Source organism: Penicillium verrucosum (genome assembly GCF_028828655.1).
Source record: "Penicillium verrucosum strain IBT 35672 chromosome Unknown utg000001l_segment0_segment0, whole genome shotgun sequence".
NCBI classification, from domain to species: domain Eukaryota; kingdom Fungi; phylum Ascomycota; class Eurotiomycetes; order Eurotiales; family Aspergillaceae; genus Penicillium; species Penicillium verrucosum.
In genome coordinates, this window is record NW_026643210.1 from 11,858,973 (window position 1) to 11,884,532 (window position 25,560).

At 47.5% G+C, this 25,560-nt stretch overlaps 6 protein-coding genes across 6 annotated transcripts; 3 read left to right on the plus strand and 3 right to left on the minus strand.

The window, feature by feature from the left end:
- Nucleotides 1–502: 502 nt before the first annotated feature.
- On the minus strand, nt 503–5,643 carry N7516_004351 (mitotic regulator LTE1; the record flags this gene model as incomplete). The annotated part of the gene is made up of 3 exons (XM_057217071.1): nt 503–750; nt 827–5,190; nt 5,273–5,643. 3 exons carry the CDS (start codon nt 5,641–5,643, stop codon nt 503–505), a joined length of 4,983 nt encoding a protein of 1,660 aa, XP_057078954.1.
- A 1,719-nt stretch (nt 5,644–7,362) lies between these two features.
- On the minus strand, nt 7,363–11,952 carry N7516_004352 (uncharacterized protein; the record flags this gene model as incomplete). The annotated part of the gene is made up of 8 exons (XM_057217072.1): nt 7,363–7,454; nt 7,511–7,911; nt 7,970–9,068; nt 9,125–9,636; nt 9,695–9,928; nt 10,817–10,877; nt 10,940–11,823; nt 11,880–11,952. 8 exons carry the CDS (start codon nt 11,950–11,952, stop codon nt 7,377–7,379), a joined length of 3,342 nt encoding a protein of 1,113 aa, XP_057078955.1. The 3' UTR covers nt 7,363–7,376.
- Nucleotides 11,953–13,292: 1,340 nt separating this feature from the next.
- Nucleotides 13,293–15,170, plus strand: N7516_004353 (Major facilitator superfamily domain general substrate transporter; the record flags this gene model as incomplete). Its single annotated transcript, XM_057217073.1, has 7 exons — nt 13,293–13,447; nt 13,505–13,655; nt 13,743–13,941; nt 13,997–14,023; nt 14,083–14,241; nt 14,301–14,798; nt 14,854–15,170. The coding sequence occupies 7 exons, from the start codon at nt 13,293–13,295 to the stop codon at nt 15,168–15,170; spliced, it is 1,506 nt and encodes a 501-aa protein (XP_057078956.1).
- Nucleotides 15,171–19,589: 4,419 nt separating this feature from the next.
- On the plus strand, nt 19,590–20,891 carry N7516_004354 (guanine nucleotide-binding protein subunit alpha; the record flags this gene model as incomplete). The annotated part of the gene is made up of 5 exons (XM_057217074.1): nt 19,590–19,716; nt 19,779–19,966; nt 20,022–20,185; nt 20,236–20,494; nt 20,550–20,891. The coding sequence occupies 5 exons, from the start codon at nt 19,590–19,592 to the stop codon at nt 20,889–20,891; spliced, it is 1,080 nt and encodes a 359-aa protein (XP_057078957.1).
- Nucleotides 20,892–21,795: 904 nt separating this feature from the next.
- Nucleotides 21,796–22,936, plus strand: N7516_004355 (mitochondrial 37S ribosomal protein mS38; the record flags this gene model as incomplete). The annotated part of the gene is made up of 2 exons (XM_057217075.1): nt 21,796–22,144; nt 22,236–22,936. The coding sequence occupies 2 exons, from the start codon at nt 21,796–21,798 to the stop codon at nt 22,934–22,936; spliced, it is 1,050 nt and encodes a 349-aa protein (XP_057078958.1).
- A 1,061-nt stretch (nt 22,937–23,997) lies between these two features.
- On the minus strand, nt 23,998–24,956 carry N7516_004356 (H(+)-transporting V0 sector ATPase subunit c; the record flags this gene model as incomplete). Its single annotated transcript, XM_057217076.1, has 6 exons — nt 23,998–24,056; nt 24,118–24,221; nt 24,285–24,441; nt 24,540–24,669; nt 24,797–24,809; nt 24,940–24,956. 6 exons carry the CDS (start codon nt 24,954–24,956, stop codon nt 23,998–24,000), a joined length of 480 nt encoding a protein of 159 aa, XP_057078959.1.
- Nucleotides 24,957–25,560: the final 604 nt, after the last annotated feature.

Consider the following 25,560-nt stretch of genomic DNA (forward strand, 5'->3'; position numbering starts at 1 on the left):
CCAGAATGTGCATGATAATTGCTGTCATTATAGGTTGGTAGGTAGATATATATATAAAAAACCAATGGGACGTTACCTAGGTAGGTAGATAGAGAGCGAACCTTGAACCGCTCTAACGGATTGGCAATGGGAGCGGCGCGCGGAGGTTCCCAAAGTGTTTGAATGCCGACAAGTTCAAGCTCAAATGTGACATGGCTGGGATGGCCAAGGTATGTACAAGGCCTGTTGTCATTATGGAGTGGTAGATCCAAACAAGACGCCTCCATTCATATATGGACAGCCCGATCCGGCACCAACAAGACAAAACAAAACAAAAAAAAAGAATTCCAAAACGAAAGGTATTAGCCAGATGCAAGTATCGGTACAAAATGGTAGAGGGACAAAGCAGCCTCTGGAAAGGGGGTATAAACTATCCAATCACGGATGTCAAGATTGTAATACAAAAATGGATATAGCGATGTAACCAAAAGGACCAAGGAAAGCGGGGGTGAGAAACGAGAGATTATTCAAGTGCTTTGCTCCTGGATTGTATTTCGTCTTCGGGGAGACAAGCAATCCACAAGCACCGTTCGATAATGCCCTGCACGGGCTCAAACTTATATTTTGTACTGGCGTCAATGAGACGGAGGAGACTCTTGACGATTCGTGCTGCAGTGCGATAGCGCTCGAAGTTGACAAGTAAACCGCCATTGGTGCTGTTAACTTGTGCGGGTTTCTGTGCATTATAAGTGAGGTCATGGACGTAAAGGCCTGGAAACAAGGGCGGAAAAGGGATTAGCAAGCAAGGTCTAGGGCGTTATTCAAGCAAACGATTTCAAAAACTTACCGATGAAGGGAATACAGCCTTCTTGCAAGCTGGCCGTCTCCATCTCGACACGTAGATCATTGAAATTGCGCACCGGCTGAATTAGGCACTCCATATCCTTGAACAGCCGCTTATCCTCAATCGAAATCAATTGCCACGTATTCTGCAGCCGGGAGCAATCAGACGAAGACAAAGCAATGGCGATCTGGAGCATGGTGGCATAGTTGCAGATGCGGCGTGCATGCGCGGCTGTATGGATGTATTTGATAATTGTGCGGGCCCGCTCGTTGATGTCACGGGTCAAGACAATCTCCGACAGGATCCATTTGACCATAAGGTTGAAGCGACCGACGACCAAATCGATACCTTTGCGTTCCTCGTATGTCAGGAACTGGACCCAGTTTGTGACTAATGGGCAGGTGCTGCTCCATTTCATATCTACGAGATCTCGCCAGTCGACTTCGCTTAGGGCGGCCATTTCGATTAATGTCAGTTGGTGTGCGAGGACCTGGGATTCACATGATAGAATAAATGGGACATGGTCGGGTAAAAGGTTCATGATGGGGCTCTGGTCGGGATGATTGTTTTCTGAGTTGAACAACACATCACTCGAAACTTGCTGTATGTTTAGAGGACGCGAAGCAGAATTGCCCATTTCCTTGCGTCGCGGGGATGTGTCGGGCGTAAGGGGCTGGGCCTGGAATAAAACTGTATTCAACGGCGAAGGATAGGAAGTGAAAGATCCCGGATGTTGGATGGTCATCGGCGGGGAGGGAGGTTGCGCTAGAGGGTGAGACGGGATCTCAACAGTTGATGAACTAAGGCTGCGGGTTCCTGTCGAAATCCTTGCACCGATAGCTTCATGCCGATTAATCAGGTCGACCGACATCTCAGAAGATAGAGTGGAGAAGCGCTTCGGAGTAACCTGACCAGCATCATGAGTAGACGAGACCGGGACGGTTGCGCCACGAGGAATGCGACGCATGCTGTCGGTTTCGTGCACAATTTGAATTGAGGGGTGTGACGAGGCAAGTTCAGATGTTCCATAGCTTGATACGAGGGTGAGCGGAGCACCGTGCGGGTCATATTGGAGTGGCTGGCTTGTAGGCTGCCATTTCATGGACTCGTCGGTCAATCCTCTTTCAAGAAGTGGAATAGAGTTATAAGATTCCTCGGACTCAGTAACAGAATCAGAATAAGGTCTAGGTGGCGCCAATCGACCCCCAACCGTGGAATACGCAGACTTGTCCGTCTGTCGCCTGTGAGAGAGAACATCCCACCCAGGCCTGGTAGTTTCGGCGCCATTCGGAGCCAAAGGCTGCTCTCGGTGGGAATGAGGCCCTTCTGCCTGTGTAGACGAAGAGTCTCGTTGGGCACTGGGTGGTCCATCCCACTTTCCCTCCAGCTTCAACAGCGTTGACTCAATACCACCGTCGTCGTCATCGGGAATCTGTGCAAACTTCGCAATGACCGACTCAAAGGAACGCCTAACGTGCCGGGAAGTGCGCGGCTGAATAAGTGAGTATCGAGGATTTGGAGGGATCAACGTTGAAGGAGGTCTCGAGGCACCGCCATCAGAGGGGGCCGTCTCGTTCCCAACTGAGCCATCCCAAGACGCGAACGAGTCACGACAGGACTCAGGCTCGGTCTCGTCTCCAGTCTGCATTTTACGGAGGTTTCCACCTCGGCGCCTACGAAGGACCGGCCCTGACTGTTTGTTGTTTTGATCTTGCATCGCATAGGAGTCGACAGTGGATTGAGCCTTCTCGCTGCTCATCGAAAACCGCTGTCTCGAGATACCGCTTTGGAAGGACGCGTACTTTCTGAGTCGGAGAGATAGAGAGTTATTCTTCTTCTTCTTTAGAGGCGTCGATCCGCGTTCGACTGAGGACGATCTCTGCGGCGTGAGAGGTCGAAGGGGGTAGAATACGTTTGACTGAGCAGCTGATTCCGGTTCGTCGGCATTGTAGCAGACCGGCCGAAGATATTCTCCCTCCACGGGTATTGATTGCGTTGAGGCGTCATCAGGCACTTCGAGTTCCGGCACTTCATGCGAATTATCATCAGCGACTGGCACTGGTTCTTGTGCTGCCCCTGACATGAAAGGCATTTCGAACCCGGTATCATCAACAATGATGATCGATTCGCTGCCCATGGTGATACCGCTCCTGAGTTTGGGGTCGGAATTGGGGGCTTGCGTCGGTAAAACGTTAGAATTGTTAGATGCAGGCTCCTGAGGAGTCACTTGATGGAAGTCAGAAGTAGCTGGCGGCTGAGTTTGGTCTTTCGTTCCCTGCTGATCCATGGCCAAGCGATATTGTTTGAGGACCTCATCACACAGCAAATCAATCCGACCTGGATATTTGGGAATAGCAGCCGTCTTCCTCTCGCGGTAGAACTCAGATCCAAAAGCCAATCCCATTGGCATTGCGGATGTCTTCCCGCGGGAAGGCAATGAAATAGCCTCATGGGCATTCGCAATGCGAGCAGAGACGCTCTGTCCGCCATTCCTCGTGTGCAATGCTCGTTTGATTGAGCCAATAATTGTTCGCATACCTGAGTTAGGGGATGACTTAGGCACGTCCGGTGTGCTCCGACGATCTGGATTTGGGTTCTTCAACGGTGGAGGAAGGGGCGGTGATTCCGGCGCCATCATTGTCATGTACGACTCTGCAGGAGGATACATCTCCCCACGTATCAAACTGACAGGATCGAGCATCTCCTGTGGTGCGGGTCCTGTTTCGGGCTCGATCGCGAATATCGGTAGTCGATCATCTCGTACCGAGTCGGAGAAGCTTCCGCTTCTCTTATGGCTATGGCTGTGGTATGGGTGCCGCGAGACCATGGGAGATACGGGTGACCCAGGTGGTTCATGAGTCCTAGACGGGGACTTGGATTTCCGGGGGCCTAATACCACAGGGCGGGGCGCCTTGCCTTTCGAGGCAGACATGGACAAGCACCTGGGGGATTTAGGACGCAATGAACACGAGAGCGCCATCAAGCTTTGCTCGCTCTTGGCAGAGAATGGAATGCTTTGTGTGGTTGTTGCGGAGTCATTTCGATCATGCTGTATGGGGAAAGGAAGGCTTTCGCGAAAGGTGGTGTCTGCACGTGGCGTCATGCCATGAGTAGGGGTGGCTTGCTGCAGTTCCTCGGCTTTAGGTAACTCAATCTGAGGATCCCCAGGTACAATTGAGGTTTCTGGGTCGTTAAAGGCGCGAGACAAGTCGGGGGAAGACCAATAAACTGAACATTTGCCATTCCAGCAACGCTTCAAGTCGATGAGAATCTTTCGATCACTCGTGCCGCCATTTTGTCGAGACCTGACCTCTGAATATAGTTTGTTGATGGTCTCACAGAAGTGGGTTCGAAGCTCATAATTCGTAACAAAGTCATCAACGAAGTAATTGAGAATCCAATGTCGCAAAGCCGCAAATGTGCGAATCCTAATAATGCGTCCATCATCTTGTAGACGGTTGATTGCCCACTTTAACCGCGCAAGAAGAAGGGCCAAAAGGTGTGTTGTGGATAGGTATGAACGGAAGGTAAGGAAGAAGTCTGATACCAGCTCATAGTCCATAAATGACTCGGAGGAAATTTGCGCAACGATTCGGGCAGGTGTGGCAGCACTAATATCCTTGGTCCCAGTAATGTATCGGACAACAGACCCATCATCCATATCATACACCAGCGTTTCGTAGATGGATGGCTCAACCGGCTCTTTCAATTCATAGACCATGGAGTTCCTCGGGGCCATTGAAGCCCGGTTCATATCCATAGCCGCCGCGGTGCCCGAGAACATTGAGATCGCAAAAGATGGCCGATGGCGCGAGAAAGAGTCTCGAGGATGTGGACTATGGAGTCCCGGCAGTGGGTCAGCCATGCCCCCAAGCAATGTTGAATTCCGAAAATTGACCGACATCGAGGTTCGCGTATAGACCGAACTCTGCATCGTTGCACTGCCTTCGGCGTTGAACTGCGGCGACCCAAGCCGATAACGCGGAATAGGAACCTCCAAGGCTGGTGTCGAATTCTCACGTGCAGACTTGGGGCGGTCTTCAGATCTATCGATCACTATCCGCAGCTCCCCACGCTTCCCAGCACCGGTTACCGATTGCTGTTCCGATATTGTCGAAAACGAGATGGGTCTTGTGCGGTGCTGACTCGAGAGTTCGGGGGCAGGAGCCACGGCGAGGACGGGCTCGGGAATTTCGGGCTGTTCGCGCGGACGTAACTCAGAGAGCTGCGAGTTTGACCATCTTATTGGATCTGGGTCCTCGCGGGCATGTGCATGACTCTGCGGCTGAAGGTGACTGGGTTTGGCGGTATCGACTGGAGAGAAAGATGCAGGCTGTGGGCTTTTCTGGGACGGATTGGCAATCGGCCTAAGTTATTGAAATGATCTTACGATCAGCAGGCTGCATATTATGTGACATAGCACGAGGGATTATGGATTGATTGGTGTACCTGAGAAATATTTTGCCATTTTGGCCGACACTTCTTACGGTGAAATGGCCGGCCTTCCTCCCGGGGGATCGCGCCTCTAGTGGGCCACGGTGTGTTTGGGACCGCTGTAGCTTGTTCTGTTGTAGGAGCTCATGGCTATCCTTGGCCTTTATTCCAGTTGCTGTTCTCTCGCGTGCTGCCTTCAACTCTAGATTCCGCTTGACGTTGCTGCTCTGGGCTACTGTATTGACACGGCGAAGATTCGAGATAGGATTCGGGGGCCCTCCACTAGACATTCGGTTTGAGGGTGGAAGTTCATTGATTTGAACCTGCGGGCCCAGAAAGGCATCCTTGAACTCTGAAGGATCGATGGGTGGAGGGAAGGGCTCCATGGCGCGCGAAAGCTATAAGAACGCGAAATGCTCCCGTCGCGACGGGGCCAGGGTTTGTACCACTGGAAGATATCAGGGTAAAATCATACAAAATAATACATGACTTATGAGGTCAGAAGGGTTTTTTAGAAAAAAAAGAACCAAAAGCAGAAAAAAACCAAAAATCAAAAGGGAAGAAATCGGACAGCTCTTGTTTTTGTGGAGATGTGACCCGACACGGCGGAAGAACACAGTGGGCACTTGGGAACGCTGGGGTCATTCCATAGTAGAGCCCCCTTTTACCGCTGTTTTTTTTTCTATTTGATTTTCTCGGATTCTCTCTATGTTGTACATGTATGTACTGTATGTACTGTATGTAACTATTGTAGGCACTTTATTGCTACATATGTACTCATCACTTATTTCTCTTAACTATGTTGTACAAAGTCCAGAGTACAGAGCAACACACCGTCCAAAAGCTGAGCGAGGTGATAGGTACGTTCCGGAAGGCCGGTGAAAAAGCGTCTCGGAGCCCAAAAGTACCAAAAGTACCTCTATTGGCAGTGCAAAACAGGGATTCTGATTGATTGAATTGCCCGTTATTTTTCTCCACTTTAATGGGACTGTCTGACATATCCCGGATCTACTAGGTCGATCAACTCAGATGTCTTACTTTGTACGGAGTATTATGGAGTTGACATGAAGTATCATGGAGTATCATGGAGTACTACGGAGAATATACTGGTTTGACCCAAAATGCGTCTTAATTCATCTCAAACCTACCTCCATACTCTGTACAGAGTAGTAGATAGCTCTGAAGGTAGAAACGAGATTTAATTGTGTGACCTCTCTCATCGTAAAGCCCTGGAAATTACCGTGCAGCGCCCTAATTTAGATCATTGGCTGCCCTATTTTATAGACCCATACTAGCGCAAGCCCTGGAGATTTGCAACAAGATTCTGAACATCGTATGATTGGAAATTTAAGGGGAAAGTGGTTATGTTTTCTTATTTTGGGGGGAGTTACTTTGTACAATCTCATAAGTTGCCTATGGAGTACTCCATACTCTACTACTACCTAGGTACAATCCACACAAGACTTCAATGCTGTATGTTGTACTCTCACCTATCACTGTGTCGGTGAGACATCACATGTCAAATGTCGATCAAGCTGACAGTGATCCATAATAAATTGACATATCAATATATTTTTTTTTCCTTTAAAAAAAAGAAAAGAAAAAAAACGGACCCAAAACCTCCCCTGAAGAAGTGAGGGGCCCCCGGACCTTACTGATCTAGGTAGTAGGTAACTAAATCCGTTGGCTAACTCTATGCCTCTTCCTCTTTCTCCGATAACATTGTTTTCCTGACCTGAGGCCCACTCCCGCTTGTCTTGGGCAGTGATCGCTGTGGAGATCAGCAGCTGTAGGGTTTCAGCATCTTGGATTGACATTACTTCTGTTCCAACCGGAAACTGAGCGTTTTGAGACCTCACAAAAAGAACCCCATCCCTATTCGCCACGTGTCACCACATTCACCTTGGTGAGAATGAATGTCTAGGTGTGTAATGAACGTATTGTTGTGAAAGCGGGGAAGTTACAATCTCCATTCGGGTACTGGGTAAGGTTTGAAATGGGACTGGAGCACAGCTAGACACTTGGGACCAGTATCACAATACTCGAATCACTCAAATTTCATAAAAGCGAATACCATTGACAGTAATTGGCCAGTAATTGACAGTAATCTAGTCAAAAACTACCAGAGCTTGCAAACCGGCTTCCTATCCGGGCAACTAAAGGCATTCTTGAACTCCCTAGAGTTGGCCATAGTCTCCTGTGGCAGTGGTCAGTCATGGTAAACAAATAAAGGAATGTATTGATGAGACTCACGATAATTCGTGCTGATTTAGGCGCATGGGGATCGTTATAGATCGCCTGCTCGGCCGCTTCCTTGGTAGTCTTTCCACACCACCAATTACCATAAGATATAAAGAACAGCTGCTCTTTGGTGAATGCATCCAATCCCGGGAGGTGGAGGTCAGACTTTGCGTCATCGTGCTTTTTCCATGCGTGGTATGATGCTGTCAAACCTCCGGCATCGGCAATGTTCTCCCCCAGTGTCAACCGTCCATTCACGTGGAGGACCTTGTCCTCGGGACCAGTGACGGTAAACTTAGAATACTGGTCGACAAAACATTGAGCACGCTCTTCAAATGCTTCAACGGTCTTATCGTCCCACCAGTCAGTGTAGTTTCCACTCTCATCGTAGTGCCGACCGGTGGAATCGAAAGCTAATGAGGCATTGATTAGTTAGAAAAGGACAGGAGTTTTGTAGAGAACTGAGCATACCATGTGAAAGTTCGTGGCCGCTGACAGCACCAAATGCACCGTATGCCAGATACAACGGAGCGGAAGGTCCATAGAACGCTGGCGGCTGCATAATGCCGGCAGGGAAGACGATCTCATTACCTGGCGGGTTATAATACGCATTGACAGTCGGTGCACTCATGCCCCATTCGTCACGGTTGGTGGGCTTTCCGAGCTTAGACCATTCGCCGCGAAGTTGGAACCTCGCCACGGCCACTTCATTCTCAAAGAAAGTGTCTTTGGACAATTCCAGCTCCCGGTAGAATTTGTTCACGTCTTCGGGGTCTAGAACATTGGGACTCTTTGTGGGAAATCCGATCTTTTGGATGATGTTTCCCACCTTCTCAATCCCCAATTTTCGCACATCCGGAGACATCCAGTTAGTTTGGTCCAGGGTGAAGATAAATCTTTCCTTGATATCGGAAACAATCTGGTCGCCGAGTTTCTTCGAGTCCTCGGAGAACGCATCGAGCACATAGAAACGGCTGAGACTCCATCCAAGCCCTTCATCCAGATGCCCAAGGCATTTACGCCATCGCTCCTCCTTGGCTTGAGGCTCTTTCCCGGCAAGTTCATTCTCGAATCGCCGAAGCGGTTCAATGGAAGCATCCTCAATAACACCCGCAAACCCTTGGATGAGCTTCCACTGTAAGAATAGCAGGATGGTCTCTCTGGGTGTATCTTTCAAGAGAACAGACAATGCTTTCATATAGGAAGGCGACCCAACAATTAGGCGGTCACCTTTGTAGTCATGGGGCGCCAAAGATGAAATAATATTAGCAAAAGAGATTTCAGGTACCAGTGCCTCCGTTTCCTTGACCGTAAGGGGGTTGTAGTATTTAGTGACATCTTCCTGGGTTTGGGTGTCTGGAGTCACATCCGCGAGCTTTTTTTCGAAGGCGACAACATCCTCGGCAGTTTTGTCCAATCCATCTCCAACAAGTCCCCGAACAACTTGCTTCAAAACGGTCGTGTAGTCAGCCACGGTCTTTGTGTTATTATAGTATTCTCTTGCGGGAAGTCCGATTTTACGAGGCGGCGAGACCATGATAACAACATTATCAGGGTCTCTATCGTCGGGCTAGAGGGAGTCGTTAGTGGCGTGGCGTTCGTGAAGTATAGGCCACATAGACTTACAGTAACACCGGAAGAAGCTAGAGCCTCAACACCAGCATTCGCCAGATACAACAGAGCACTGGTGAGTTGATCCTGCGCTCCTTTCACAAGCCCTGCCTTTGCGGGATAGATGGTCTTCAGTTCGTCCAGAATATTAGTCAAAGGCTTACTGCCCCGTTCGTTGACAGTAGCCTCATCCAAGCAAGCATTGTATGCAGCTTTCAGTTTCTTGAGATTGTCAGCATCAGATGACGGTGGCGCTTCTGTACGCTCCAATATATGACGAAGATTGGTCTGGGCATTCTCTTTCATGATTGTGCCCGCAAATATCGATCCCTGATCGGGCCGCATGTCATGGCGCTCCCTCCATCCACCGCAGACATATTGGTCAAAATCAGTGCAGGGATCTATGTTCTCATAGTTGGGGTCCAGATTATAGAGAATTTCGGATGCAGCATGAATGCATTGTTGCGACTGGCAAAGCGGGGGAGCCTCGGGGTGCGGGGACGGCTTCTTCTCAGTAGATGGAGAGCCTAATCGTAAGGACAGCCATGTTAACGAGGTGTTCCAATAGGGAGAAGGGACTCATACCATTCGGGAAACCTAGATAGTAGGTAATAAGACCGGTGATCACAAAGACGCAGAGCCCTTTCCTCAGGGTTCTCGCCCAGCAAGAGCGGGTTCTTTGTAGCTTATTGTGCCGGGTGTGGCTAGAAACAAAGCCATTGTCCTCGGAATCGTAGACTTCGTTTACATCCAGAAGCGGACCTTTCTCGGACTGCATACTGTGCAAACAAGTTGTTGGAGTCACGTTTGCTATGGTCGCTGAGGAACTATTAGCACCTATTCATATGTGTCGAACACGATGCACTCAGGAAGGCATACCTGAATGATGGTGGAGCTGATTTTGAAAATACTATACTGTCTCAAGAAGATAATGCTAATCCGAGAATAAAGGGTTGGATGAGTCCTCGGTGCATATAACTCCTTGGGCAACGAGGAGAAGCTGGGGTCGGAATGGCGTCACACTCGGGGAACTCTTGGCGTCTCCAGCTCTGCCCAGGTTGCCTAGCCAGGGCCACTATTGATGACTCAGCGGGTTGCATTCCTCACCTGGGTAGGACGACATGCTAACTACCAAGATCCGGTCAACTACATATGTATGTATTAACAACTATGGTTGGTGAGGATATTTACTTTGTGACCGTTTATCTTGTCCGAGAAGCTGGGGTCACACCCGGATGGACGCTGAGCGACTAGTCTGGAGGAAAGAAGCCCTGGAAGTGGCCTATTGTTACAACCTATCGGGCAATCGGTAATTGATTTTCATACCCACAATTTCTCCTGGTTAAATATGGAATGAATGGGGTTTGATAGCACTGAGCTTATAACAATAGCATTTGAGTTGTCCGTTCAAAACGTGAGCAACTCCCATAAGTCACAAGATCGTCGGACGATATTCTAGGTCATTCAGTTTCGCCCCTCTCCCCCTCCAAAGAGTCAAAGTCTATCAACAGCCTTCTAAAAATGGTGTGATCTGTCATACTTTGTCCAAGATGTGAGCATACACGGAAATAGGTGGGAAGGCCTCGAGTATCAGGCGTAATCACAACAATGTAGATCACAGTCTAGCCAAAGGCCCATATGCATTGACAATCGCTAAACTTGCCGAGCTAATATCGGAGACGGATCTACAGCCTGTAAGCTGCATACATCGCTTGAAGTCGTCGAACAGGATCCTAAGCATCAACTCGACTCCTTGTTGACCGTCATACTACAAAAGAGGTCAGTATGCTCGCCTCTATCAGGATCCTTAACGTAACAATAAGCACTTACCGCAAGTCCCCACAGCGCAGGACGACCAACCCAGCAACATTCAGCGCCAAGAGCCAAGGCTTTGAAAATGTCCACCCCGGATCGAATTCCACCATCAATATGAATCTTGATCCGCCCCCGCGCCGCCTTAGCACAGGCAGGAAGCGCATCGATTGTGGCCGGTGTTTCATCCAGCTGCCGACCACCATGATTGCTGATGATAATACCATCGCAGCCATATTCAATAGCTATCTCGACATCTTCCGGGGTGAGAACACCTTTAATCCAAATCTCCATCTTCGTCACTCTGCGTAACCACGGTATCTCTGTGGCCCAGGAATGGGAATCCGAGTTTGTTGAGCTAAACCCATCATCGTGAGATTGCTGCTGAATCTCGGTAGATGATCTCTCATACATCGGATACCCCAAGCCAACTGGAGGCATGAATCCATTTCGCCATTCATTCCAGCGCACCCCAAGTACGGGACTATCTGCAGTCAGGAATATAGCCTTACACCCCGCAGCCTCAGCTCGACGGACGATTCGCTCTTGTTTAGCTTTGTCGTTCATCGCGTAAAGCTGCATCACATGATGAATTGTCCCCACTTCTTTTCCAGCGACGGTGATCTCTTCAACCGAGTGGTTGGCATAGGAGGAGACGCCCATGTTGACGCCCATTTTGGCACAGGCTCGGCTTGTGGCCAGCTCGCCTTCTGGATGAGCCATAGCCTGCATTCCGGCAGGTGAGACACAGAGCGGAAATTTAATGTCTCGGTCAAAGAGGGAAATTCCAGTATCGACAAGTGAAACATCCCTCAGAACTCTTGGCAAGAGACGATACTTTCTATACGCTGCATAATTGTCGTGAAGTGTGACTTGGTTCGTTGCGCCGGAGTTGAAGAAGTCTATTTCTAGGCGTTAAAGATAGATATCGGCAAAATGAGGGAGATTCAATATATACCTCTTGCGGAGACGGATAGTGAGTTGGAAGCCGCCTCCTCAAGATCAGCTATTGACAGTATTTTATTTGCCATTGCGAATAAGAAAAGCCAAGAGGTATTGAGAGAAATGTATGTTGTATGTTGTAATGTGTAGGCGATGTGAGGGGAGGGGTAAATGTGGGGAGCTTTTCCTATCAGACACATCTATCTAGTTACATCTCTACGGAATACATACCTACATAGACCCTAGAAATAGACAGCTCAAGGTTTGGCACATATTTTATCATTCTAGTAACCATCATCATGTATGAGTCGCGACCATATTGGCATAGGAATTAGTACATTGTGTCCACCCAGAACATGCGTGTCCTGCTGTATGAAGTGTCCCATACCATGACAGATCTATTCGACGTGAAGCCCCAAGACTCCATTGTACTATAATTGAGTATATGTAGGACCTTGAAAGGACATCGCATTGGAGCATCTTATCAAAGCCCTGACCACTGGAATATCTACTGGACTATTGGGCGTTTGGGGAGAGGGGAGCAAGGGATGATGAGTAAAGGTATTTCGGCCTGACTCAAGGCTGTTATAGAGAGCATATAGCCGAATATTATATGCACTCTTGCGCACCGCGATCGAGTTTGATTCTTGAGGTTCAAGCATAAAAACCCAACATACCCATGCCACGTTGGAGAATCTCACTTGACAAAAGCTCAGTCTAGGGCCTTTCTAGCAATTTGAACAGGGGACAAAGGGATCCTGAGATGCCAGAAGCATTCATTGGGCTCCATGTTTCACTAGACCGTTTCGATCGTTCAGTGGATAGATTATCCCTCTTTCTGCACTATAAATTATCATGGCTTAATGATGTTGATATTCTAGTTACAATTGTCCAAGGATAGTAATGTGTGGCTTAGTTGCAGTTGCCATTTCATTATGTATATGTTTAGGGGTTCATGACCAAACTCATCGCTGCCACTTGAGCACGCTCCCTCTTCAAACTAAGTTTAGAATAAAGGCTACTTGCTCACCACAGCCTCTTTAGATCTGGGCACTGTGCGGGGGTTTGATGCTACAAATCCTCCACATCCCTTTTTCACATCGGATATCTGGGAAATCCCTGTATATGATAGGCTACTCCTTCTTGATGCCAAGTTATACCAAGACTTCCCCGGCTTTTTATGTCCTCCTCTACTGCTTGGCATCAAGCGCAAAGCTGAGGGGTAACCTTGGTAGTTCCCGGAATTCTTCAATTGCCCAACCTGATCCGAGGTCTGTTGCAAGGTTTTCACTATTATGTTGGATAAGCTCGGTTAATATTCTCTTAAAATATGCTCTTAAGGTACCGCCTGTGTATGTATTCACAATCTACATCACCTTTTTATTCTTTGGATTTGTTGAAGTACCAAGAGACCCATCAATTCACGAAAATGGCATCAATGCCGGCTAGCCCCCATGAAGATGGATCTACGAAGAAAGAGGACTTGGAATTCATCCACCTTGAGGAACAAGAGCTGGCACATCGCAGCCCTGGCAATGAATCCCCTGTGTATGGCATTGACGAGGCACATCAAAAAAGGGTCATGTGTGTTCTCTCTATATTATAACACGGTCAGCAAGCCAACTCTAATGCTTGGACTAGTCGACGCGTGGATCTCCGCCTCCTTCCAATTCTTGGGATCATGTATTCTATATCCCTTATTGATAGGACCAACCTTGGTCTTGCATTTGTAGCAGGGATGGAACATGATCTTGGACTTGGTATTGGCAATAGGTATACGATCGTTGTTATGGTATTTTTCGTGGCATATATGTAAGCTCTTTGACACTACCTGGAGACTTCGAGGTACACTAATTGTCTAACTTTGCATCTAACTTAGTATATTCGAGATACCCAGCGTACGTCCGCGCTCCTGGGACAGGAGTCATCACTGACAGATGGAACACAGAATCTGATCCTTCCCCGAGCCGGTGCAGCAAACTGGCTAGCGTTTCTTGGATTTAGCTTTGGGGTGATCTTGATCGGCATGGGTTTCACCAGAAATTGGACCACAATGGTAGCTTGCCGAGTCCTGTTAGGTAAATAGATGTCCTCCTTTCCTGTTCTACTTTAGTGACCCGGTGCCCTTTTTAGGTGTGATGGAAGCCGGATTTCTTCCAGGTATGTCAAATTGGACTTTTTTTTTTTTTTTTTTGAGGTAGGCATTACTAACTAGACAGGTTGCACCTATCTAATCACATGTTGGTATACGCGATTTGAGGTGGGCAAGAGACTGGCCAGTTTCTGGCTGGTTTCTGTTGTGCTGAACGCCTTCGCGGCAATCTTTGCCTATGCCTTGACCCTCCTAGACGGGAGCTACGGTCTGAACGGATGGCGCTGTAGGTTATTTACCACCATGATGTAAGAAGAGAAACAGCTGACATCGATTATACTCTAGGGATCTTTATCGTTGAAGGTGCCATTACCAGTAGCATCTGTTTAATTGGTTGGTTCATCATCATCGATTTTCCGACGCAAGCAGATTCGTTTCTCAAGCCAGAGGAAAAAGAATTTATCATTGCTCGCATTAATAACGACAGTGGAGATGCGGAAGAGGATCCAATTACTATGGAACGGGTTCTTCACCATCTTAAGGACTGGAAACTGTATGTCTGGGCGTTCAATCTCATGGCCTCCACCCTGCCCGGATATGCGTACAGCTACTTCAAGACGGTCATTCTCATGGGCATGGGCTTCAGCAACACGCAGAGTCAGCTTCTCAGTGCCCCACCTTACATCATTGCTGCGTTCTTTACATATTTAGGTGGCTGGCTCACCGATAAATACCAAATCCGCGGGCCGGTGATTGCTGTCCATCAACTACTGACAGCAGTGGGGATGTTAATCACAGCCTATGGCGGTGCAAGTGGGGCAAGGTACTTTGGGATATTCATGGGTGAGTTCTCAATATTTTCAGGAGGAATTGTTATACATCTAACTTTATACTCTAGGTGTGGGGTTCCTACAGTTTTGTATCCCGGGTGTGCTGGCATTCCAAGCGAACAACATTACTTCCCACTCAAAGCGTGGAGTTGCATCAGCAACCTGTCTGATTGGCGGGGGACTTGGGGGCATCATTGCAAGTGTCTCGTTCAAATCCGATGAAAGTCCGCATTATACTACGGGTATTTGGGTGACATTTGGTGTTACAATGGTTAGCATATGCTTAACCGTAATGATGGACTTCCACTTTTGGAAAACAAACAAAAAGGCACGGGAGACAAATGGTCAGATTGAGGGTATGTCAGGATGGTATTATACTCTTTGAGCGTGACATGTTGATATTTGAGAAATTGTGGAATCGATAAGTGGCTTGTGTTGGATAGCCGCGCGATAATGGAGTTTCAACTCTATGTGATGATTTTTATGTTTCGAATTGCAAGCAGATACGCAATACTCTGTATTCCTCGCATGGCCAGAACACAAGGAGCACATGAGAAGGACGACAACCTTAATCCTACTGTTTCCCTTGATCTATAGTCCTTTTCGCACCGGGAGTTCGATTCAGATAATGTTGAGCTGCATCTCGTAGCCCGGGGACAGCAAGACGGTGTGTGGTTGCAGTGGGGCTATCAAGTACACCCCAAAGGCTAAGAAGCAGGCTCCAATGCAAACTGCCAAGATAGTACTATGCCGCACGCTATCTTGATCTGTGTTTGATGCAAAACAGGCAATAAAATTGACAAGCTCCGATAGTTGCCCCTGTTCGGGTTCCACGAGCGGTAGGATATTATTTGGTCGCAAGCCAGGAACTATCAATATCTCATAATCTGATAGATGACGTTTGGCTTCAGCAAGTGATATATCTCTCTTAACAGTGGCGCTCTCTTGAGATGTTGTGAGTTCATCCTTGGCAGCATAGCTCACGGAGAAATCTGAGTTGTAGAGTACTGAGACTGGACCGCTCACATCGAGAACGTTGAAAGATAACCACTAACTAACTAACTAGTTAGTGCTCTTTTCTGTGTGTGGCTCATTGTAGATCTAGAAGACTACGGAGAGGATATAAAACTCGGTTCTCTACGTCCGTTTCTGGAATTATTCAGTGACGTCACCAATTTTTGTCTCATCTGAACCATTTATCGCCACAACATGCTCAATCATTGTAAAGAGAAATGGAATGGTCGATACTCGAATGTGTGCAGCTGATTGCCTTGCTGAAGCTGTGCTGACAAATTAACTATGGACCTCGGGAAGGATTACTAATCTTGTGGATCTGCCCAGGTGGAGTGGAGCGTTAACTTCGGATTTAATGCATACAGTGATGCCTTAATGCCTTAATTTGGTATGGCAGAAGTAGGTAACTATGGGTCTCTTCAAGAATTTCAATATACAACTTGTAGTATCTTACTCATAGAAAAGAAAAGACAAGTATTCTACACTCCGTATCTCTTAGCCTAGGACTAGTAATGAAAAGAAAAACTATAGGATATTCACTTTTAACAGATTACCTTTAGGAGGATGGAGTATGTGTTCTGGTCCTCACAATCCTGCAGGACCCTCGTCTGAAGACAGACCCATCAAAACGGCCACTAAAAACGGACATGGTTCTCCATGTTTCATTATTTTGTTTTTTTCTCCTTTTACATTCGACAGAAAAATTTCCCGGACGTATCCAATATTCCTATCTAACTAATCTGACGAGTACTATACTAGACTCGGTATATCAGCCGGAGCTATTGCCGAATGACTTACGCTCGGACGATAAAAAACCCAGAAATAGGACCTGCTGTCAAATGCTGATCGACAACGTTTAAATTGCTCGAGTTCCTTTCAAACCCCTGAATACGTAGTTTGACCGTTGGCGTTGACAGGTTCACCGTTAACTTTCGCACTAGCCATAGAGTTCCTACGTACTAATGTCTCCGTATTCCGTAGGTAGGTATATGTTTATATATTTTGTATGGGCAGATGAAAGCTAATATTAGATACTCTTTCAGAATGAATTTATTTTATGTGTGGCGTTTGGCTTTGACGATCCTAAACCCTATCTATTGTTGTATATGTCTTCTGTTCTATCTTAGTCTGGAAATTATATTGCAATGTTTGAGATGAGAAGGATCTGTTAGTTATATATTTACATATACGATGTAGTATATGTAAGGCATTCGAGGTTTTAGGCATAGTGAAAAGGCTTAGGGTTTCAGTATGAAGATTTGCCAGAGCTTCATGATACCAGTGAAGCACCATTATGCATACAACATAATAGTAGGATGACAGGAGATGAGCACATATGAAAGTTGATACCTCGGGTATGCCTTCCGACCGTCAGAGAAAAGATAGCCCGCACGTGGGAAATTCATCTCTGAAGTTGCGTGTTGAGGCAGAATCCAATCTTACCTAGGTATGGCTTAAGGATGTGCTCTTTTACATCAGTAAGCGGCTGGTAGTTAAACAACTTGGGGTGGAAGTCGAGCTGCCGGGTACTCCGTAATCCGTTTTTACGTATCATAAATATAGCCTCGATTGCATCTCCGGGATGGCAAAATCTTATGCCATATGGGGCCACGGAGATTTTTTTTGATTCGTTCGGGGATGCGAAAAAAAAAAGCTGGTCCATGTTGATCCGGGTTCGTCCCATATAAAATACCTACGACGTTGTACGGAGGGAGTACTTTTGTATACAACAATTCTTAGGATTCAATCAAATGCGACTTGGCTTTTGACAGGCTAATTAACCCCCACAGGTGCCTTTGACTAATCCTGAAAGGATCACCCCCTGCCTTAGTAGCACAGCGTGGTGAGATTGTCCGCAATTAATGAACGTCATGTCTTGAACCCAGAGACGGTGGGAGTACAATGGGGTAATTGATCTTTATTTTAAACTCTTTTGGTCAGCCTGGAGTGAGTGTTGCGAAATACAAAGTATTCACGGTCCACTGAGCATCTGTTTCTCTTGATGGAGTCCTTCAGAATGGACTGGATAGCGTGAAAGTGTCTCTGATTGGATTTGTGTGGAACCACCTAAGCGCTAGCTTGAGGTCCGTCTGAACCTCGGCAGAACTGTGCTCCATCCAGTTCTCTTGAGGAAGTCCATTTCTCAGGGGCTCTATGTTGTAGTGAGCGGAGACGGAGTTAAACCCTATGTGGGGAGAGTAAGCAGAAAAGAAGAACAAGATGCCTGTGGTCTAATCAGATTCTTAGTGTTGAACCGGGATAGGAATCCGCCAACGTTTCAGAATAGCCCTTGCATTGGCCACTAGCATGCCCATGCGAGTTTCAGCACCTTTATGTCGATCGCCAGAGCTTTTGCATTCCACATTAGCTTGGTGAATGCACGATTTGTATTGTATACATCGGATGTTGTAACTAGTTAGTTAGTTAGTATGTTGTACATATTTTCGTGCTATAACAGTTTTCTTCTTCTGAAAAAAAAAAGCAAGAAATGAAGCAAAAGAAGAAAAAGAACGGAAGGAAGGGAAAATAAAACAATTCAATTGTTCACTTCACGAAATCCTGCTGATTGGATCAACGCTTGGTGTAACCGAAGCTCTTTCGATAGTGCCATTGATGAATTTCTTAGGGTTTCCCTCCCTCTCTCTCTCTTTGTCTCCTGCAAAACTGTAAAATATATAATTATCAGAAAATAGAAGAACATTAGAAGAAACAAACTCCAGTATCTGTTTGTAGTCATTGATTCCAACTTGTATATTGTAGAGGTTGCAGGGGGGTCAAACGGCCCCATGGTGGATCTGTCCAGCGGCCCCCCCTTGGGAACGAAGTGAAGATTTGAACGGAGAACATGTAAAGCCTTTGTATTTCAATACAAAGAGTAGATTGTCAAAATGAGATAAAAAGAAATGGAGAAGAAACATTCTTTGATATATTTCCTTTCAAATGTTCCCATTCCAGAGAGAATACCTGAAAATACTTCAAATACTGAATGTTGATAGATATTGAAGTTAAAGATACCGAAATAAATATACCACCGAATACCAGAATACCAGAATATCTGACAGGAGTTGATCACCTCTCCCCGCTTGTGGACTCACTCGTGGGACGGGAGAGACGTACGACCTTGAATGCGCCATTCCATTTCTTCTCTTTCTGACCCCCTCTTCCCTCCGGAGAACTCGGCTCTCACCTTCCGAAACGTCCTTTTGTTCTCAGAAGTCGGGAAATGCCCATCTTTTGAACTTTGGAACGCGATCTCGGCTTTCCCCGTCACCGCCAACGTCTTTTCCCCCTCAAGCTTCCTATTTGGCCTTCGGTAGGCTGACGTTGTGTCGCTCACACGAATTCGGCGCCTGTCTCGGAGGATAATCTGGTCCAATTGGAAACACAACGGCCCAATTCGCAACGGAACGTGGTCGATAGGTGTGGGGAACAACGGAAGCACCGATCGAACCTTTCAAGCTTCCGCCCATCACGTCGCACACCAGTCATTCGACGTTGGGTTGGACTCTAGCAGACAGGGGAGGTTTTCTTGTTCTTTTTTTGGGAGGTAGGTACATCTACAACCTTGTGCGGAGAGTCTAGTCGCTTGTCGAGTCCGGTAGAGTCTAGTCGAGTCTTTTGTCTCTGAGCTTCGACTGGACTCCCGTGTGGCGCAATCCAATCGCATCCCTGACTCAGATCAAACAGACGTCGTTGATGCGCCGAGTCCCCTGTGAAATCAGTTCAGCTTGCAATGAACCACTGCTAACCATCATCGTGCTAGGTAGTTTGTTGTTACCGGACGTAAACCATGGGTTGCTTAGTTTCGAAGCCCGAGGAGGCCGACAGGGATGCTTTCCAGCGTAATGCGCGCATTGACCGGACCATCAAGAATGACAAGAAGACGCTGGATCGGACCATCAAGATTCTCCTATTAGGTGGGTGGTTCTCGGTTGATTGTCGGCCTACTCCAGTGTCGCGTTGCTAACAGAATGCTCAGGAGCGGGAGAGTCGGGGAAGTCCACCATTATCAAGCAGATGCGAATCATTCACAGCCGGGGCTTCCCCGAGGAAGAGCGTCACCAAACCCGTGCCATAATCTATTCAAACCTCGTCATTGCGTTCAAGGTGTTGTTGGATATTATGAATGCCGAGGATATCGATTTCGAGAATGGGGAAAAGACCAAGGTACTGCCCACCCTTCTCCTCATGAGACCTACATCAGCTAACACAGGGTTGAAAGCCATTTGCGGATCTATTAGACAATACGGACCCAGATGTAGGGTCCGACGAAGCCTTCTCCGATCTCGAGGTTCGCGATGCAATGAGGGCCATGTGGAAGGATGACGGTGTGCAAAAGGCCGTTGCACGGGGGCATGAATTTGCTCTCCATGATAATTTGCACTAGTATGTCAAATTGGCGATACGTTACATGAACCTAGGCTGACCAAACTCAGTTTCTTTGAATCTCTTGATCGCATATTCACTCGGGGCTGGCTTCCTGATAACCAGGATATGCTGCAGGCTCGACTTCGGACAACAGGTATTACGGAAACTCTGTTTGAACTCGGACAGATGAACTTCCGCATGATGGATGTTGGAGGACAGCGGTCAGAACGGAAGAAATGGATCCATTGCTTTGAGGGTGTCCAGTGTCTTTTGTTCATGGTCGCCTTATCTGGATACGACCAATGTCTAGTCGAAGACCAGAATGCTGTAAGTGCAAATTTTCCTCAATTTCCTCGCTCGCACCGCTAATTATATTTCACAGAATCAAATGCACGAGGCCATGATGTTATTCGAATCATTAGTCAACGGCGAATGGTTCAAGCGTAAACCAATCATTCTATTCCTCAACAAAATTGATCTGTTCAAAGGAAAACTCGCCATCTCCTCCATCTCGAAGCACTTCCCAGACTATGCCGGCTCGGACACCGACTATGATGCCTCGGCGCAGTACTTTGCAGACCGTTTCCGTGGCATCAATCGCATCCCAGACCGTGAAATCTACATCCACTACACTAACGCAACCGATACAACACTACTCAAGGCGACTATGGATTCAGTACAGGACATGATCATTCAGAAGAATCTGCATACCTTAATACTATAAGGCAGAGGCCCTCAAATTCCCGAGGAACCCCCATGACCGTCTGTCTGTGACGATAACTTTCATTTTTTTTCTTTCTTCATTTTCTCTTTCCCAAGCTCTTCAGCCTACCAGTTACTTTCCGGTTGCATAAAGGGCGGCTACTATTTGTTCACTTGTTCGTGATCATTTCCATTGCCATTTCTCATTTTGTTTTGTTTTCTTTCTTGTTTTCTAACGAGGCGTCTTGACTGAGAGGTTGTTGTCTGCTCTCTGCTCACATCATTGGGTCTATCACGTTGCATCCAAAAGCCTATCCGATTTCGCCAACTAATGCCCACGCTTCCGTTTAGCGACTGTGTCGTTGCCACCCTCTTGTTTTTTTTTCCTTTTTTTGGTTTAATGCAGAGTGATACCATTTGTTTGTCTTTGCAGCTGTGTTTATTAACGACTGCTCTGTATTACCACAATCATTCTGGGTCTTTATTTATTATATCTTATCTCTGAATGAACTCGATATCCTGCTCTTTTATGGGCACCTTTTTTTCACTAATTGGACGCCAGTCCCAGTTTAACTTTAGACAAATAGGTTTACTTATCAAGCCCTTAGGTCGTTTTGCATTCCCTGCTCTAGATCACACGACATGGACTATTTCTCCAGGATACACTACATAGAACCCTAGAGTTCAAGAATCAACCAGATGACTTGATGAAATACCACAGTCAATATGTATAAAAACGGGGTTTTTCTCCCCATCAACATTGAAGTCGCATCACGCAAGTTCCCGAAGTATTCAGAAACTGGATGCCTTAGGCACCAATATTACATAACATCCGCATGATCAGTGACCCCGAGTTCCGGGCCGACTGATTTCGCCTCCGATTCAGACTCATTCACCTCCCCAGTGACTGGGTTATCTGCCAAACCATGTTGTCAACATCCTTACGCCGGGCGGCATGGACTCCCATGCCGCTTCCCGGGATAACTCGCTCCTGTCAAAGTCTTACCAGCAGCTTGCTCGGCGCAACCCGACCTCTGCACCAACGCCGGTATTCCTCCTCATCCTCCAAACCGCCCGTCCCGCCAAGCGATGGCTCCCGACGAATGGACACCTCTGCCCCGGCAAAGGGAGTCAACTCGTCTAGCGAAAAGAGCAAGGCTAACCGCCGTCGGGGGAAGGACAGCTCTGCCCGAAACGGATCTTCGAAGTCTAGTCAACATACGGCATTTTCCAACCTCCCGAGTGTTCCCTCAACACAGCACCGACAGCCACATGGTGAGTGCTCAAACCCCAGCCAGCTCCATATATAATTTTGTCACTGCAAAGAAATAACCTGACGCTGACATATTTCTTTGTTCGCTATTAGATGTCCATGTAGCATCGTTCTTCTCCATCCACCGGCCAATCTCGGTGACGACCACTGTGCCCCCGACCTCGAGCACCGATGCCTTCGAAGCGATATTCTCGTCAAAGCGGCCGCTGAAGAACGAACCGGAGGACGTCATCTTCACTCTTTCCTCGGCCGTCCAGTCGATGGAAACTGGTCCCCAGGCCATGTCAGAGTCCGAAGACCAGTTCCGAAGCTTCAGCGAACAGGACGGCGAACTCCGCATGCTGGATGGCCCCGACGCAAAGTTGTCCGTGGAGGAATTCACCCGTCGTCTTCGCCCATTCCAGCCTCCCCCCCCGCCCGTCCCCATGGACACATCCGCTGCTGAGACTGCCGAGTCCACCGATGCTCAGGTCGACAACGAGTACCAGACCTACTCGACCGTCCTGACTATCCGCGAAGCCCGTCATTCAGACGGTCGCAAGACCTACGAGGCACACACGGGACCTTTTGTTCGCAACGGAGAGATGGAGGACCCATCTGATATGCGCGACGAGATCTCCATCGAGGCGCCCTCTGATTCCAACGCAGGTATGACATACATGGAGCGTCTGCGCAACAACCGCACTATGCACGCCATCAGCACCATGAGACGACGCAAGGCCAAGATGAAGAAGCACAAGTTCAAGAAGCTGATGAAGAGAACGCGTACCCTGAGACGGAAACTCGACAAGTAGAATGCTTGAGGTTTTCTGGTTTACTTTTGTTCTTTTTTTTGCTGTCAATTGCATCTTGTCTGCATTTTGGGTCGAGGCTAGTCTTGTGAGAGTTCAGGGCATATATCCTTGTTTTCATATATTTTCTTTTATTACTTTCTCGTTCTCCCCTACCTATTCTCTTCCACTCATACTCGATCGAATATCCACACATACTTTTTATTTCTTGGTCTTTTTGCTGCGAACAGCTGTACTTGTACAGAAGTAAATGCGGTCCTTGTTATGTGGGCATTAACTCTCCCCATGCATTGCGGATCATCCAATAGATCTTGATTACTCGACTTCTGTTATGGCGGTGCTGGTTTCTTTGTTCCATCTCAGTAAATATGACTAGTCTAGTAACAACGCAGGGAATGTCTTGATTCCAGACCATCATCTCTTGTGAAGCTTGCCCTCAATATCCCAATACATCATTATGTATGTACCTGGGAAGATCTACGAGTGTATATTCTAAGAATTGGACTATTAGTAACACTAAATCCAATCCTAGGCGATGAAGCCCATGCAATCAAAAGAATTGAGCAATCCCGAGATAGCATAAATACGTATACAAGGAAGACAAAGGACGAGAAGTAAACAAACAAGAAACTCCCCTTACAGAAGATCCTGCCTAACCACCATAATGGAGAGGACGGAGACTCAAGTCCCGGATCGGCGAATTTCATATAAAGTACAGAGTTCAGCGCGGTGTCATGCAATGTAAAGCCAAAAATCCAATATCTACCCACACCTGTCAACGGTGTCCAGGACGAATGCTTGAACAGATTCCCCGATTCTACATCCACTCAGTCATCGAATCTTCACTCTCAAATGGGCTGAAATCGATTTATCATTTCCCGAAATCATCCAATCCTGTACCCGCAACAACTTTATCATGTCAGATTCCCCGACCGAAGAGGCACATTGATTTGCGACGGGGAAATGTTGAAAACGCACATCCGGGAATGAACCAAGAATCGCGTAGGTGCAGCCCATGGACGATTCGAGGTCCAATTCCCGGAATGCAGCGGGAGGTCTTTCGTTTAACAGACTGCTTTCGAGCGGGAGTTCATGAGAAGAGCAACAATCAACCCGTAAAGACCTGAGGGGGAAATGGTTAGATGTGATTATATAGATTGGTATATGGAGTAGTCACAACTTACCCAAGACTTCAGCGAAAATGAGAATCAGAATCATTCCGACGTACAGCCTAGGCTGTTGAGCCGTTCCACGCACACCTGCATCACCAACAATACCAATAGCGAAACTGCAATCGAAGTCAGGAACAAAGCTCTAGAACAATGGAAGACACCCTGTGTCGCAAACTTACCCCGCAGCAAGACCAGCCAGACCGACAGACAGACCAGCACCGAGCTGGATGAAACCAGTGTAGAGAGGAAGCATCTGGGTCAAGCCGTTGGCGACCAGGACCGACACGACAAGACCGTAGATACCAATGATACCCGCCATGACAATGGGGACAATGTCTAGAAACCGAGTCAGCGAGTTGTTGCCAAATTTCCTTGCGTGACACTGGCAATATCCCATTGCCAGATCGGTGGAGCTTTTGTTGAGATCGACTTACTCTTAACGATCAGGTCGGGGCGGAGGACGGCCATGGAGCAAACTCCGACACCAGCCTTAGCAGTTCCATATGCGGCACCGAAGCAGGTGAACACGATAGCGGAGGTACAGCCCAGCGCACCAAAGAAGGGCTAAAGGAAGAAAGATTAGTTATCATGCCGATGCATTCTGAGCAGGTGGATGACGCGGAGGGCCGAGACACGGGCGATTGACTTGGTCATGCTCGAGTGTCAGAATCTAGTATATAATAAGACTCACCGCATAGACGGGGCTGTCAAAATCCAAATGTTAGCAAGATTGATCCATAAATTCTAGGGAATGTTGGGCGGCTTGATAGCAAGGTGTCGATCGGAAGCTGTCGAGCACCCAGGGGCTGGAGGGAGGTCTGGCTGACGACTTACCAAAGTTCGGTTGCCATTTTGAGGTGAATGACGACCCGACGAGGATCTCGTGGAGTAGTTTGAGCTTTAAAAAGAAATAGAAACACCCGAGGTCGGCAAGCTCAGTTGGATGCGGTCGGGGAGGATGGAGAGTCCAGAGAGGCTTGGAGGTCGATGGCAATGCTGGCCTCCTCTGGGTCACGTGAAGTGTCTTGGCATATTCACCGGGACAGGTAATGACTGGTTACAACAGATGTGACATGTATAGATTCAGCCGTAAATCTATTATTTCTCGTTTGATTTTCAACGGACTATCGCTCTTGCTGCCTTGCTCCTGGGAAGATGACTTCAGCTCTAGCGACCTGGACATCCGCAAAAGTATTCTACAACATAGATCATACCTAGGTAGATTCTAGCCGCCATGACGAACTCTGCGGCCCTTATTTGCCTAACATATTCCAACTACAACATAGCAATCAGAAAATATCTCATCCTAACTAAAGTCTGATAAGCCTTCCTAGGAGCTCTCAGGTTTTATTCCTATGATGATATGGCAGGACTTCTAAACTATTTCTTTGTGGGTGTAAGGGGCTTGGCATAGGATGTCCATCCTCATATGATCGGCAGATCTGGTTAAGTGTT